Genomic DNA, 17585 nt, shown 5'->3' with positions numbered 1-17585 from the left:
ATTCATACATTGTCTGTAAAATAAACCAACCAACATTTAACGTTTATATATTGAAAATACCTTTCATTTCTAACATAATTATCCTGATAATATTTTCCACTTTCATCAGTTCATTTTCGCATATACATATCTAATAAACAATCCTAAACTTGAAAAAATATAATTTAAATGGTTGACATTTTAAACTCATATCGAAACATATACACGTATATATAACACAATTTATTTTCTATTAAATTCATAAAAATTCTGGTTTAATATATATATTTCCCCCCTTACTTGGTTTTTTGAACTACGCCAAGAGGGACCCCGAAAAATACCTGCTGTGCTCACCTGAGCCCTTAATCAAAAATCCTAATTCCATTAAATTAACCATAAATAAAATATTATTTTAATATTTCTTAGGTCCATAAATTTCAAATAAATAATTATACCCTCAAATATAACTAATTTACCCAATATTTCAAATCTCACTCTCGCTTTGGAGTGGAGTCTAGAAAACCCCAATTAGAAATTTACTCACGTTGAAATGACGACAATCGCAACTAGGACCATGTAGTGGTGCCTAATCGTCTATTTAACGACAGATTTAAGGAGAAATTTAGGATTTAGAGGAAATATACCTTTCCTCAGGAGTGGTACCTACGTCGTCATCCTCACGACAAATCCGCTCCAATAAAAATGTCAGTGGCGGAATTAGGAATCCAATGGTACCTTCCGTTTTTTGATCGGCTGAATATCTATCGAGAAATTGAGGAGAGAGAGATGAAGATGGAGAAGTGAGAACGGACGCAGAAGAGAAGCTGAGAGAGATGTAGAGAGGTGACTGAAGAAGATGGAATTGGATTTCAAATTGAAATCCAATCCATCATATTACATTTAATATATATTATTTTAATATTATATATATATATATATATATATCTACTTTAACTTATATTATGTAATAATCTTATATATATATTTATATATCTTTATTTCAATTTTTTTTCTTTTCCACACTATTCCTTTTATTTGTTTATTTAATTAATTAATTTAATAATGCTTAACTAATTAATTGATTAATAATTTTAATTAATTAATTTTCTTTTAATTTTTTAAAATTTTTTTTCCTGAGTTATTATAAGTATATTGCTTTGTGTTCTTTTTTGACTTGAACTTGAGTCAGCTTTAAATTTTTACACACTTTACACATGTTGATGTTGCAAGGCTATCTTTGGATCTCTTTAAATTCATGTCTTAATATTTTTTAAGTTTCATTTGATCATCTTTCTTTGGAGTATAAACTTTCAATGATCCTTGTGAGCACTTGACCTTATATTCACATATTTGAATCCCGAAATATCATCAATTAACTAAATATGTTAAGTTCTTCTGATTTGTTGTCATCAAAATAAGATTTTAAGTCTTGTAAGGCCAACACGCGGCTCTCCTCTCAGTCTCGACTCTCACCGTCGCTGAAGGACGATTTGGACATCGTGATCTCGACAATCAGGATCCTGGACTTCTTAGAGATGTGGAGGCCATTCCTGCACTCATACCCACTTGATCATCGTGCAGGACGGCGATCCGAGTAGGACGATCCAAGTGCCCAATGGGTTCAACTTCGAGCTTTACAACCAGAACGACGTGAATCGGATCCTCTGACCAAAGGCCTTTTGCTTCTGCATCTCCTTCAAGGACTCCACCTGCCATTGCTTCGGCTTCCTCGTTTCCAAGAAGAAGTACGTCTTCACCATCGACGATGATTGGTCTGATCGCTCGCATTTGCTTTTCTCTGAGTTGAATCAATCATGCTGAACTTGACTTCCCCCCATTTTTTGATTTTCTTCATCCAGAACTCAAGCGTCTAGATTAACTAACTAATGATTTTGTGCAATTTTTGACATCCATTAATTATTTGGCAAAATTTGTGGCTCTTAACAAGTTCCTTCTCAAGGTTGTTATTTTCATCTGGGATATGTTTTTATTTAGTTTTTATTTTATTTTTTTTAAAAAATATATATTTAATTCTTCACACTCCCTCACATGTATTTTTTTTTATCTATTTTTGTAAATTTTAACTCTTTAAAATAATTTTGAAATTTTTTTTTTAAAAAATTAAAATAAATAAATTATATTTTTAAATGAGTAATCTATAATACGTCTGTTTATTAAACGGGCATGTTAACTCATTTAATATTTAATATGGACCCGTTTATGAATAGGCCCGTTGGCGTCCCGACCGGACAGGCCTGTCCGCCCGTTTTGCACCCCTATTCAAAACACTTTGAGGAGGTCGTGAGATCCCAAAAATGCGAACGGAGAGGGAAAGAGGAAAAAAAATCGGGGAAGAAATCCGTACCTTTGCTCACGAGGAAAGCTAGGGCACAGGATCGCCGGAGTCTGCCTATCTCAGATTCGCCGTTCGGGCCCGGCGACGGAGGCTCGCAATCTCGAGCTAAAGCTAGGGCACCACACTGTTGCAACGAACGCCGACGGCGGAGTTATTCTGACAGCGTCCTTTCCACTTAGACGGAATGGGTCCGAAGCCTTTATCGCTGAAGCTCTGTGATCTCTCAGATTCGCCGTTTGGAGTTTCACCTTCGCCGACGCGACGTCCGGCGACGGAGGCTCGCAAAAACTCGATCTAAAACAAGGGCCTAGGGCATAGATTCGCCGGAGTCTGCCTCTCTCAGATCCGCCGTTCGGAGACCTTTGACGACGGGACGTCCGGCGACGGAGGCTTGCAAGAAAAAGCTAGGGCAAAATCTTCTAAACTCTGCTCAACCAAAATATCCGAGGTCGCACATTTTATTCTGCTCGTTCTTTACTCTAGGCTTCTATTTCTCTTTCCTACACTCCTCGGACGGAAGCACTATTCTAGTTGACGATCGCAGATCGATATCTTCCATTTTCCTCCAGGTATGAAAGGATTCTTCCCCATCAATCTCTATTTGATTTTTTTTTCTTTCAATTTCACCTGGACGTCATTCCCGTGGTCGAATAGTTGATTCAATCAAACTCGAATTTGAAATCTACCTGTCGTTTAACAAGATCACGAGAACACAAAGATCCATAAACATTCATAGGGTGGGAAAAAACGAGAGTATTCGTCTACCGGGATTCTGTGTATTTCAATCTCATTCACCAACTATGTTTTTTTTTTTTTCGGTAATGCATTCGAAATGTATATGTATCAGCTGCGGTTAACTATGAAAGGAAAACGCTATCCATTACTTCTCACCCATATAGCAATTTCAAAATGTCGACTCAGGTGAATCGGTATGTTCAGACACCTGATTTGGTCACATTCTAAATCTGCCTCTTCAGCATGCAGATTGGCTTAAATTTATAAAATGTGGAAACCCACTGTTAGTGTTTAGGTTTCACAAAATTCCCATTTTGGTAAAAGAACTCTTTTTGCTACTGTTCACTTCTGGATTTGGTCAGACGATGACTCCAGAAACTTTTTGACGGATCTTTGAGGCCTCACAAGAGTAAGAGCAATATTCTCTCTCTTGATCGATGGATTGATTGATTCATTAATTCATTTCTTTTCTTGTGAAGCTAGATGATTTATGTTTATTCAGTAATCCAAGGTTAGGTTATGGAGTTTATTCATGCAGAATTGGAATTAGACAAATTTGAGAGTTAGCTGGATGGCTAATTACTAATTAGTAATAATTTGCAAGCAATTAAGGAAGTTATTCAAGATTTAGAAAATGACAATTTCAAGAAGAAAGGAACTGGAATAGGTACTGAATTTCTTGGTGATTTTTGGATTGCTCGACATTAAAAAAATAGAAAATTTCATCTTTGATACTAAAGATTTTGAGCCTTGGTTTGGATTTACATGGAAATTTAATGAAATTCAATATAAGTTTGTATTGTGATTTGTCCAAATCCATTCTGTTGTAGATCCAAGGTGTGGAATTGATGCTCCCAAATGCAAGGTCAAGGATTTCCTTGAAAAATTAGACCATTTTCATTAATTATGTATGCAGGCAATTAAGAAAGTAACTCAAGATGGAGAAATGAAATTTTCAAGAAGAAATAAATTTTACATACTGAATTATTTGTTGATTGTTGAATCAGCCAAGATAAAAAGAGGGAAAATTTCACACAACACTTAGTAGCACAGACTTTAAGCCTTGTATTTGGACTACTTTCATCTCAATAGTAAGGGGTCTCCTTTAAAAGTTTTTAGAAGTAAGCTGCCAATGCAAAGCAGAAACGTGTAGAAAAAATGAAAAATTGGACTTTAATTTTACCAGCATTTATCCCCTTCTAATTTAGCCCTTTTGTATTTTTGTCATCCATGACAGTAATTTTTTGTAGCTGAAAAACTGTTCTGCAGTTTACATTTGGAATTCAAATGGAACTTTGTTTAGCCGATGTGGAACTGCAACCGGAGAAGCTTGAAGAGGTGAAAGAGGGAAGCCCTTTGTTCCATTGTGATCTTTTCGATACAGAAATAGTTCACAAGATAGCACAAGTGTTCCTCCCAGGTTTAGCCACAGCTTGTGTGGATAACACAACAGGTGATCTATTTAAGACCCCTGCTTCAGTGGCTGTTGATATGAGAAAAGAGATGGTTGACTACCTTACACAGAGAAGTGAAACATTTGTTGCAGAATCTGTTCTCTCAGAAGATGGTCCTGATGAAGAAGTATCGGACCATCCGTACGATATTATATCTGATTTTGTTGATGATTTTGCGAGTTCAAAGATGAATTTGTTTAGCCGGGTTTCGGGATGGCTACTGAGTGAGAGCAGAGAGGATAAGATTGATGATTTTGTACAGGAGATGGAAATTAATGGTTTTTGGTTTGTTGATAGGAGGGAAATCATTGCACAAACTTTGCTTAAGAATCTTGACGTAAAGAATACATTCCACTGCAATTTGAAATTCAGCTCAGAGGAAGAGCTTGCTGAGCATGGCCTGCAGTGCAGGTTTAGATCTTTAAACTGCACAAATGAGGGGTGTAGTGCTAGATTTTCTGCTGCTCAGATGGAGAAGCACGATTCAATATGTCCCTTTAAGATACTTCCATGTGAGCAGAAGTGCTCGGATAATATCATGAGACGTGCAATGGACAAGCATTGCATTACTATTTGTCCTATGAAGCTAGTGAATTGCCCTTTTTATTCAGTGGGGTGTCAGTGCACTATTCCTGATTGTATGCTTCAGCAGCACCGTTTGGATGATCTCCATTTGCACCTGCTGTATGTTCTTAAAGTTCTTCACAGGGAAGCTTCCATTGACAATTTGGAGGAACGAATCCAAGAGCTAGAAATGGTGAGCCTTAGAAGATGTTTAGATGCATTTATTTTTCTTGTAGTTTGAAAATAACTAGCACTTAATGGAGTGTTGTAGGTAGTGAAGTAACTTGCTTTAGCGCTTCTAAGTTTATATCTTGAAGGTTATTAAAGTTTAGGGGCTATTTGGTGTCACTATAAAAAATTAGAGAAACGAAAATTGAAAAACAGAAACAAAAGCTAAAAATTAAAAACCAGCATCCTGTTTGGTTAACATTTATAAAATCAATACAAATTAAAAATTTAATTAAAAAAATGTTCATTTTCATCTTTAAATCAAAATATTATAAAAATAAGATTAAAATAATAAAATTCCAAATAATACACATTTAAAAAATTACTATAATAAAAATAAATTTTATTATAATTATTTTACTTAATTGTTCTACTTTTAAATTTTACTTTACAATAAAAATTTTACTAGATATGATAATTGAAAAATAGTAAAAGTATTTTGTAATTGAATTTATTATTATTTTTAAAAATTTATGTATATTTTTCTTTTGATTATATTTAAATTTATATGATCATTTAATTTTGATTTTAATTTAGAAGTGTATAAAATGAATAACTTAATCCAAAAAAACTATTTATGGATATTAAAATTTCTAGCAACAAGTTGCCAAAACAACCGAAAACCATGAAATCTGGTTTTCAGTTTTTAGCAAACAATTGAAAACCAGCAACAGAAATAGAAAACTGACAACAGAAACAAACACATTTTTATAATATGTTTTTTTATTGTGGAGAAATAGAAATAGAAAACAGGAAGCGACAACGATACCAAACAGACCGTTAGTAAATCAAACATGATTGACCACTGTTCTAAATCCTTCATCAGATCACCATTGGTGTAGAGATTTAAGAAAATAGAAGAAAATTTTGGAATCCTATAAACCTCCAAAAATTATAGAGACATGGAGCATTGTTGGTAATGAATAAAAATTTTAAGGTCACACTGAAATTATTTTCTCTAGTACTAGAAGTTAAAAAATAATTATTTTTATATAAAAAAAACCGAAGACAAAACACAAGCAAAATGACCGAAAGATGTGGTTGTTGGAAAGTTTTGGTAGCTTGGTCTCCTTTTCCATTTATTGTGGTTTATACCAGATATTTTTGCGCCCTTGCACACGTGAAGTATCAATTTGACAGTTCAATTGCTATTAGTAGCGGATTTAGAATTTTTTATCGAAAAGGGGAAAACTTATGTACATTTGGAAGAAAAATAGAAAAATATTAGGAGCAGAATTTTCATAGGATTAAAGAATTTTATTATAGTAAGAATAAATTTTCTTGTTTGGTGAAATATTTTAGTTAGAATTTTTTTTTATCACATTAGGGAATTTACTTAACCCTCAGTTTGTAGTCACTATATTGGGAAATTTTGTAATTTGGTATAATTTCTATTGTTTTTTCAAATTCCACCACCAAAGTGAACTTGAGTCCATCCCTTGGTTTCTATTCAGAATCCTAAGAACTCATTATCTGAACAAAAAAAGTGTACTGTTAGAACTTGCTAATACAATGGTTTAACCTGTGTTTCTGACAGTTCCCATTTATGCCTTATTGGTTATTTAATACTGTTAGATTACCACTTTACTTAAAAGTTTGAGTTGTTAAGTTGTGGGCCAACAATGTATATGAAGTTTTAACACTCTCTCACACGTGCAGCCTGACAGCATGTGGAGAGATTAAGACACAATAATATCACTTGTTATAGGGAATACAATAATTTTTTTTGAATATCTCACAATAAACACGGGCAACAAGACTAGAACCTAGGACCCGGAAACCAGCTCTGATACGATGTTAGATTACCACTTTCCCTAAAAGCTGAAGCTGTTATGTTGTGGGTCAACAATGTATATCAAACTTTTTAACAAATACTTTGGGTTTAGTTTGATGCATATATTCAGAATTGAAAGCAAAGAGAAATGATAATATTTTTTAGGTAATAAAATTTGATCCAGTGTGCAGCACTTTAACAAAGATTTACGGGCTTGAGTATTGGCCTGAAGCTTTCTGCTTGTTTTCACATATTTGTATATTTCTAACAGCCAAACTTTTCTATCTTGTGACAGATATCATCTCCTGGTGAGCTAGCTGAAGCACAAGGTGTAAGATCTCTAACTTCTGTAGTCAAGGATCTTGAAGCAAAGCTGGTGCCATTGGAAGTTCATGCCCCAACTGATGCGGGTGAGGAATGCCAGCAAAATTCGAGCACAACAGCTCAGGTACCAGATGAATCTAAAAGCTAATTTCATCTGGGTCAAATTTATTTATTTATTTATTTATAACTCAAAAGTATATATATATATATATATTTTTGCTTTTATCTGTAGATAGCCTTTTAAATTAGTCCAATCTGCCGCTCAATTGCTTCTATTGAGGGAGCCAGATTTTGCGCATGTAATGTTATCAACCTCATTTTAAAGGAGGGAATGGCTTCAAATGCTGTGGATAATGGAGTTGATGATTCCATTTTTGTTTTGAATTTACCTGTCATTGTCCTACTGTTTACCATGAGTACAGAATAATGTGCAAATATTATGCATGAATGCAATTTCTTTTAGTGGGAATTGGGTTACATAGAAAAGTAACCACAAGAGTATGTTTTGGAACATAAAAGGAGAGGAGGACAATGCATTTGTGTTCGTATTGGATTTTCTAAGATAATGATGATACATAAATATAAATGTTTAATATTTTTATATTTAATATATTTAAATATAATATATTATATTTTTTATTAGTTAACGCATCTTTATCCTATCGTGTTCTATTTTTTAAAAGATGATTTCGTGTTCCCATGCTCATGTCATGTTTCATTGCACCAACACTCCCAAAAGTAAATGATGTGATCAATTAATCACATATCACATTCAACACCTCATCACCATTGTTGCTGTACTTACACTACTAACCTGTCTCCGAACAACAACAGAATTCTAATTTTACAAGACCAATTCCTTGAATTGGAAATCCAGAGGTCAAATTAACTCCATAGAAACAGACATCCCCCATCCCCAACCTCCCTCCACCAAAAAAAATAAAAGCGATGAACCTTGTTTATATGGCTGAAAGGTCCCCATTATCGAAAATTAGGATGATAATTGTGTACCACGATAAGTGATTCAGTTTAATGCCAACTCCACACTATCACCAAATTGCTTGAATAAAGACATTTTAAGTTATTCACACTCCATTATTTATGCATTTCAAATTGTACCCAAGGGCCTTGTTTTGAAACTTAGAAAAGACTATGGGAATGAAAAAAAATGAAAATATATGTTTTTCATGTTTGATTATTGAGGACAATGAGAAAGAAAATAAAATATATAATAAATTAGTGAACAAACATTTAATTTTGTGCAGTATTAATATTTGATCTTTATTTTTAATTATTCAGAACAAATTTTCATCCTTGAACTGTATTTGATATAGAGAGAGAAAAGTAATAGAGAATAGATTTCCTTATTTTATTTTCTTTTTTTCAAACAAAATCCTTGATATGAACAGAAGCTAAAAGAGGAAACTATTCTACACAAAAAATGCCTCTGGCAAGAATGCAATATGATAAAAATTTCAATGCACAGAAAGATGAGAAGGAAACAGGAAAAGGAAAAAGAAAACTCTCTGCAGTGCACAAATTTTTAACCTTAAACCATTTAATATGTGGAAGCTCATAGCAGCAGTGCATAAATGTTGAACTATAAGAAGCTCGTATGCAATTACAGAGCCTGGAGGAATACTAGGATACAACAGACAGGGAAGAACAGGGTATGGCCGGCCAAATGGGTGAGACCTTCAAGCTGTATGTGTGTTTAACCTTCAGGCAATGGGCTTACGTGTGCTTCTGTACATGTCGTCTACCACATCCTGTGAAACAGGTATTAGTCAGTTTTCGGACTGCCACAAACACAATGCAAACCAACATAAAGTTTATCAGCCATGTCTAACAATTTCCTGCTATATGAATTTGAAAATAAACTAAGAATCACTATGGCCAGTTTGCTTTCTGGCTTTCTGCTCAATCTATGGCATGCAAAAGAGGGTCTCATCTGTTAATAACATGGCCTTTTTAATCCTTCTGTGTGTGCATGTGTGTTTTTGATGCCAAACTCATGGACTTACCTGGTAATATTTGAGCAACTGGGGTCTCTTCTTCTTGTATGAGGGAGTCAGAAGGTCGTGGTCCATGTCGAATGGCACGGGATCAAGGTGAGCAGATTTGATAAACTCATAACCTTTCAACTGTCAAATAATGATAACCAAGCATCATATAAGTTTCAAGTAATTTTGGGAGGTTATTTTAAATTTTTTTTTAGGTGAAAAGTTATTTCTATTGGGAACAACCTTTCTTTCTTGTGCAATCTTTGTGAGCTCTCCAAGTATGTATTCTTTTACCCGCGGATTTTTGCAAAAGGGAATTAAAATCCCCATCTTCGTTGTTCTCTTCAGCCCAACGTTCAAGTGCTTGTTTGTTCGGGTTGACGACAGCAACAAGGAATGATTCAAAGCTGTTCCCGTGAATCCATATCTGAAATTGAAGGACGAGATGAATTCCTAAGAGATAAGCAGATCCCCATTTGATAGAGCAAGAACTGGAATAAACAGGGTAGCTCATTCACGTGTCCCTACCAAACCTATAAATCAACAGAGTGGAGAACTTCGTTGTGAAACATGCCCTATGTATATGGACACATACAACATCAAAATAAAAACCCAAAAAAAAAAAAAAAGAAACAACAATTGACCGGGTTCAGAAGTGTTTTTATAATTACAGAACCTCTATGAAATCTACACCATATCGTCAAAAAAATTGCCTTCGGATTTCAACCTTTGGTTGCAACTTACAAGCATATATACATACAGCTACTATGTGAAAAATCTTAAAATATCTTCATACAATAATATAATAATACTATGTCCTTGCCCAAATTACCGTGCCGCGAGGTCTGGGGAGTTTACTATTAGGGAGGTTTTGCATAGAGAACCTCACTTATTTACAGACTTCAAGACAATGACCCTCGTCAAAAAACTTTTTCATTCTAGTTGGTCACACGAAGGACCATCTCCAAATGAGAAGGCAGCTATCTCTATCTTATAAATATTTTACACGGCATTGACATCAAACTTTTCTAAAGATGGACGGATCCACATATATTGCCTTGATCATTAACTTCTTTATCTATATTAGAAATAATGATATTACAATTCTATGCTGTGGGGACAAGAAAACAGGACAAGTTCACATGATGCAATCACATGTGTGTGAATAATTTTTAAGAGAATTATGGTTCAAGGATAAGGGTGTGTTTTTGTATGCATAAGTTTGTTACTTCTATTCACTTCCTGTCCAATTATCAATGCCCTTGGGACTTGAATTTTTATAATGTTGTCAGAGAAAAATCTACTGCATTTTAACCCTAAACAATTATAAAAATTCCTGTCAAAAAAGCCTAGGCAAGTTGGATCTGTATCTATGCCAAGTGAGTATTGTGCACAAAAAGGGCTCCTCCATTAGAAATGTTCGTGTTCCTTAATGCAGACTTATCAGTTGATGACTTACTGACTCAATATCAGAAACCAGACTCTAAATGGTCTCCAAGTTTTCAACAGCAACATATTCTCCTTGAGAGAGCTTGAAAATATTCTTCTTACGGTCAATAATTTTCATGCTTCCATCAGGTTGCCACTCACCAATATCGCCTGGTGCAAAGATTGTTATGAGCAGGGTCAACCAGAAAATCAAATTTGTGATCAAGTGCAAAGTTAGGAAGATAATTATTTGGGCAAACCTGTGTGAAACCATCCATCAACCATGACCTCTTTGGTAAGATCATCACTTTTGTAGTATCCTGAGAATAAGGTCTTCCCTCTCACACATATTTCTCCTCTTGGTGTACTTGAAAGGGCATCATATCCCATTTCAGGAACAGATTCAAGACGTACATCCACATTTGGTAATGGAGGGCCCACAGTACCCAGCATTTCTAATTCATTTGCTACTGCAGTAAATTTTCCCCCACATGTCTCTGTCAGACCTACATCATCAATGATGTAAAACAAATTGCCGAAAGTTGGGAAGCAAAAACTTATGAAGATTTGATTTATATACTTTTTTGGCCTCATTAATCATGAAGGACCAGCATAAACACCTGGCTCTCATATGTCAATTCAAAACAGACTGATCATAGCAATACACAGCAATATACATGATAAAATGGATTAATAATAGATTCAAAACAATCCAAAAAAAAAAAAATCATTAGAATGCATGGTTACGGATCTCATGATCATTTGATAAGAGTTTCTAAACGAGGTAACAGTTACATATTTCCCCCTAACAGCATCTACAGTATATAGAAAATGATAGAAATGCAAGGATGTTATACACGAATGGTTTTTAAAGAAATACTTTATTTGATCATCTTGTTTGTTATTGTGATTCATTTTAGTCCTATTAAAATGCTGGAGGCCCTTACTATAAAAAAAATAAAAAATAAAAAAATGCAGGAGGCCCCCTGCCCTTGGTGCTGCTCATTAGAGGGGTTCATATTAGTTGTATTAAAATGCATAAAGCCCTACGTGCCAACTAATGCCACAAATAAAGGATTTTTAAACAGTGTAATAATCAGCTCAAATTTCCCTACCCTTATAATTTTCAACAAGAGAACTACTTGCCATCTAATGCTGCAACCTGGCACTCTAGCTGTATTTTCTGAGAGGCAAGACTGTTATGCCCTCCTTCCCCACCCCCAAAGAAAGAGGAGGAAAAGTTGGCTTCTATATATATATATATTAATAAAAAGCAAAGGAAACAATTACAGTATATAAATGGTAGACACTCATTTCAAAGGACAGCATACCATATCCTTGTAGAACATTGGCACATGTCACCACTCGTAGATAAGTTTCTACATGGTTAGCAAGAGGTGCAGCTCCAGATAGAATGAGTCGAACATTTTCCCCTAGTCTTTGCTTTACCTGAGGAAGGCAGAAAAATTAAGAATAACTAAAGATTGGTTTTTAGGTATGATAACTGAATTACTACTCTAAAGGTTTCTAAATGAAGTACAGAAGCTGCTTCCACCACCTTGCTGAAAATGATTTTGTCGCAAATCGGAGCTGCATCTGAATGTTTGTGCCCCTTCTTCATGTTATTTAATTTGCTATGGGAATTTTGACATAGGAATTAATTAAGTCAGACAAGGCATATATAAGATAATTACCTCCAAAAAAAGAGCAAAAACAGTATTTTTCTATTAAAAAAACAAGCAGAAACAGTACCAGTAAAATCCAATGATGTGGTGACCTATGCTTTATGAACATAAGCACAGAAAATTTAGCAAAAGAAATACATAGGGCACAAAAGTTGATGGTTGCGTCTGTCTATCATGCTTGGGTAGAAGGAAATTGCAGAATTTTTAGAAATAATAGCAGTGATATGAAGGGAGTTGTGAAAAACAACATTAAGGAGGGCAGGCTAAGGTTCGAGGAGATGTAATATAATGAGATGGTGGTTGTATGGGATTTGCATTGACCTATTCCATTGCTTTTTAGTGTTGGTGATCATAACTGTGTACTGCTCTATTGCTCTGGTTCTGTGTGTTCTGCTTCTTGTTTTGTTTCCATAAATTATTATTTACCAAAAAAAAGGCACAAAATTTGATACTTGATACCATCGCTATCTTTTGTAAACTTTTAATATCTCTGGTGTGTTATGAGGATTGGATTTTGAAATCAGAAAGGATGGTGTAGAATACAAACGCATGACAAAGATTGTTATTAGATGATTCCAATACTTGTATTTCCAAAATTTCCATTTTATTCAAATTTTGTAAACAAGAATGTAGAATATAACTTACTAGGAGTAGGCAGCATTAAACAATGCGGTTTCAGGAAACCTTCTGAGGAGATCTTGTGTGTCAAACCTGAAAGACAACAATTATTGGTAATGATTGAAGGATATGCAAAATCTTTAATTCGTTTAGTCTGCAAATCATTGTGTTAGAATTTTCTACCCTCACCAGATATGTAGAAAATATGGGAATCAAATTACCAGAGTTTTGTCTCCTAGAGGACATCCTAGAAGATTGAGATTTCCATGTTGGAGTTATTAGATTCAAATCCTGGGAGGGGTTGAGAAGTGGGATAAGATGGGAGATAAGCTACCTCTCATTGTGTAGTTCAGGACCGGCGTGGGCTTCACATCGACACCCCCCCTCACCCCGACACTTCCCAAAACCTATGACAAATTTAAACAGATTTGACAACATAATCATTTGCATGCATCTTACAGTACTCTCAGAATTGCAGAAAGTACCTGCCAACTTAAACATTTGGACTAATCAATTACTTGACCGTCCACCCTGAATATGTATCATGACAGATCTGCTGCTGATGACCAATGCAACTCTTAGGCCACAAGGACGACCCGCACCAGGATTGGAGATGACATGAGATAAAATTGCAAGAAATAAAAGAAAATTAAACAACTACAATACGAAGAAATTTATATGGTTCTGCACTAGGCCTAATGTCAGAGAAATACAATAACCAAGTTTCATAGTTCTCTCCCCTCAATTTGTGAAAAGGCACAAACCCTTACACAACCAAAGAAAAGAAATTTGTACAAGGAAGAACCTAAGGTAAACCTCTTATAAAGTCCCTCTCCTTAGCTTGAACTTAAAACTCCACAAAACACACCAATTTCTTTTATTCTATATCTTCTTCTTCTTCTCACATGGTCACCAGACACTACTCCTTTTATAGACTTGACATGCATATATAATGACCAATCACCCATTAAAGGACTATAGGTGGAAAGACTAGAGAATTTCCAATCACAATAGACATACTTCAAGGATTTGCTTTGAACTCGTCTTTTTGCTTTAGTAATGGATGAACTGATTAGGAGTACCAAAAATGAGGTTCCATGGTGTATGTTATTTGCAGATGATATTGCCTTGATTGATGAAACTAGGGGTGGAGTAGAATTTAAGTTAGAATTATGGAGAAAAGCTTTAGAATCTAGAGGCTTTAGGATAAGTAGAAATAAGATAGATTATATAAAATGTAATTTTGGTCATAATAGGACGAATATTGGAGACAAAGCTAAACTTGATGATGAAGAAATTAATAGACTAGTAGATTTCGATACCTTGGACCTATTATGCAAGCTAAAGGAGAAATTGAAGAAGATGTAATGCATAGATTTAAAGTAGGTTAGGTAAAATGCAGAAGTGCTTCAAGTGTGTTGTGTGATTATAGAATACCCTTACAAAAGGGAGGTTTTATAGGACAATTGTAAGACTAGTTATACTATATGGATCAGAATGTTGTGCGACTAAGAAATAGCATATCCAAAAAGTAAAAGTTGTTGAGATGAGAATGCAAAAATGGACGAGTGGTATAATGTTAAAAGATAAATTAAGAAATGAACATATTTGTGGTAAGTTAGACGTAATTCTTGTAGAAGGATAATATAAGGGAGGGACGACTCGAATGGTTTGAGCACTTGCAACGTAGACCACCTAATGCGCTAATGAGGAAGGGCGAGTTAGTTACTGTGAGGGACAACAAAGGTTAGAGTAGACCTAAAATAACTTGGAATAAGATAGTGAGTAAGGATTTAATAGCCCTGAATTTGTCGAAGGAAATTGTTCATAATCATAGAAATTGGTGGAGAAGGATTCATATAGCTGACCCCACCGCTAGTGGGACTTAAGACTTGATTTGTTGTTGTTGTATTTGTTAGGCGTGACTTTGAAAATATGCTCTTGCATGCTTAGGAAGAGTATGCACATTGCCATATGTAAAGAATCTTCAAGGGAAAACCACCATGCGCCTATTGGAAAGGAGCCCCTCTAATGCATATATAAACCTAGGACAACTTGGTCTTGAAAACAAGCTTGGCATAGCAAACTGTGCTTGTGCTGGTCAAGAATTTAAGTCTTCTATGCATTCTCCGTGCAAGGTTCAACTTTCCATGTAGCTACCTCCTCCCCACCCCAGCCCCCCTTTTTGTTTTATTTGAACGAGTTGGGTCTGGCCACAACCAACCCAAAACCCATAACATTTGCATAGCACAAAGGCATCAACACATCCTATTGCAAGTATTCCTTAAATTTAACATGTGCGTCAAATGTGCAAATAATCCAACTCATAGAGCACATTAATGCATAACATATAAACAAATCTAAATAAAATTTATCCAGCACTCGTGGAACAGCACAGAAAATAGTTGGTTCTAGCTCTTCAATGTCTTCGATCAATAATCTGACATCCTGAGGAAGTAATAAATGCATGCATTAGAATGAGTTCATTAATGAAGTCTTAATTGGTGAAAGAAGAATTAGTCATCTCACCCCGTGCCAAAACCCTATTGAGGCACCATAAAAAATAAATAACTCCTCCATCACCCGATCAAAGATATGAGCTAAAGGAAGATATGAAATGTACACATCCTTCTCACTTAACTGCAAAGTTTCAACAAAGCTGTCAAAATAAAAAAATTTAAGACAAAATGACTAGATTAAGCAATTTAGGCTTTTCCATTTGTGAACCAAAAAAGCTCAAGCACAAGTTTGCCTTTTTTTTTAATCTGGTTTACCTAAATTTTATTCAGTGACATGAAATCAAAGGAACTGACCGCTTCGTTTACACTCTCTAGTTGGAGCTTTGCGCCAACCATAAGAGATAAAATGCTATCATTGGAAATCATTACACCCTTGGGGTCACCAGTTGTTCCACTAGTATACATGATTGTACAAATTTCGCTTTTCTTTTTCACTGGAAGATCAAAACACATATTATCTCCCTGCACATATCAATTCTCATATCAGGGTTAATAATCATCAAGTAATAGAAGCAATAAAAATAAAACCGTTTGCCACAGTTTAATTAACAATCATCATAAAAAGAACAATATGAGGTCCTAGTGATAATATCAGCACAGCAAGTTTTCTTTTTTTATTTTTATTTATTTTTTCTTAGGCAGTTCATGCACTGAAAGGAATTTCATGTCAAATGTCACATATATTAACAGAACAATGAAGCATGAGAAAAAGTTACAGATCAAAGGAACCAGCATACCAGCTTCAAAAATGCCTCCCATGAATATATTTTCAACCCAGACCATTCAATTTCTACCATTAGATCTGGTGTAACTTTCCCAAAGCTGACAATTGCTACATAATGAAAAGCACAAAGGTTAATTTTTCTCCCTTCATACCCTGCGTATTGATAAGGGAATTTTATGAAGACGAGCTGCTTACTTCTCAAATATGTTGCTGTGTTGGGAAATGTTTTTAACATCTAAAAAATCAGAAGACAAAGTGGATAAGAAATTACAATCTCAAACATTAAAGTTACCACACCAGAAGCTTGCTGTAAAGTATATCTATTGTGCACCAGCATATACATTCACAAACTAAAACAGAGCCAAATGTTGTCAGTTATTAAAATTTAAAAATGACTCCATATATATAGAATAATTGATTATGTACAAATTTATACTAATTAATCATATTTCCTAAACCATCTAAATCTAGAATCCAAATGTAAATAAAAGCAAACATACCTCAGGAATTTTATTCTATTCTACTGCTCTACATAAGATCTTCGCTAATTAATGATATTTCCGAAACCATCTTTGTCCAGAATCCAACTGTAAGCTAAAGACATGTACCTCAGGAATCTTCTTCTCTTCAACAAATGCAATTGAAACCTCAGCATGGCAAATGATGAAATCTACAGCACCCGCACCTAAATTATAACAAAGGAGCGTCCAAACCTTAATTAGTATGCAGCATGCTGCTAGGTTGATGTAGGGTCAATAGGCATGGATAATAAAATATCCAGAAAGTATTTCAAACACCAAACCATAAAAGGCAATTGGTCACACTTCCTTCAACATATGCAGAACAGAACTCAAAACTTGAGTTCAGGAGTCCACAAAACGTCTCCAGAAAGAAGATTGAACTTGTAATGACAAATTGGCAATTAGTTACTGGGTCCTAATCTTGCTCATTCCCATAAACCTTGAGAAACTACATGGGTCTATGTTATAAAAGACATCATTGCATGCTTATGCAGTGCAGGCCCGTGGAAAAGAAGGAATACATACCTAAGCTGTCATATAAAGGAACGCAATATAGCCCATGAGCATAGCAGGCCTGAATTAGTTTTGCAGTGTTAAAAAGCCAAGAATTACATGAATGATAAGTTAATAACAAAAATGTTAAGTAGGCACCAATAATGTTCACCAAAAGCAT

The 17585-nt window shown here is 34.8% G+C and overlaps 1 protein-coding gene and 1 pseudogene across 3 annotated transcripts; one reads left to right on the top strand and one right to left on the bottom strand.

Annotated features, from left to right (window-relative positions):
- Positions 1-2205: 2205 nt before the first annotated feature.
- On the top strand, positions 2206-9174 carry LOC131149855 (uncharacterized). Of its 3 annotated transcripts, XM_058100629.1 has the most exons (4): positions 2218-2904; positions 4340-5281; positions 7386-7538; positions 9042-9174. In XM_058100629.1, exons 2-4 carry the CDS (start codon positions 4358-4360, stop codon positions 9057-9059), a joined length of 1095 nt encoding a protein of 364 aa, XP_057956612.1. In that variant the 5' UTR covers positions 2218-2904; positions 4340-4357; the 3' UTR covers positions 9060-9174. The 3 variants fall into 3 exon arrangements, with proteins under 3 accessions (XP_057956610.1, XP_057956611.1, XP_057956612.1); XM_058100627.1 differs by lacking the exon at positions 9042-9174 and having other exon boundaries at positions 2206-2904; positions 7386-7798; XM_058100628.1 differs by lacking the exon at positions 9042-9174 and having other exon boundaries at positions 2206-2904; positions 4308-5281; positions 7386-7798.
- On the bottom strand, positions 8947-17585 carry LOC131148091 (long chain acyl-CoA synthetase 5-like; annotated as a pseudogene).

The sequence above is a fragment of the Malania oleifera genome, chromosome 2 (assembly GCF_029873635.1).
Source record: "Malania oleifera isolate guangnan ecotype guangnan chromosome 2, ASM2987363v1, whole genome shotgun sequence".
Lineage (NCBI taxonomy): Eukaryota > Viridiplantae > Streptophyta > Magnoliopsida > Santalales > Ximeniaceae > Malania > Malania oleifera.
This window is presented reverse-complemented; position numbering and strand designations above follow the sequence as displayed.

Coding starts and splice junctions, on each gene's coding strand:
- LOC131149855 (XM_058100627.1), top strand. CDS start 4,358: ATGGAACTTTGTTTAGCCGATGTGGAACTGCAACCGGAGAAGCTTGAA. Junction 5,282..7,385: donor GAATCCAAGAGCTAGAAATG/GTGAGCCTTAGA, acceptor ATCTTGTGACAG/ATATCATCTCCTGGTGAGCT.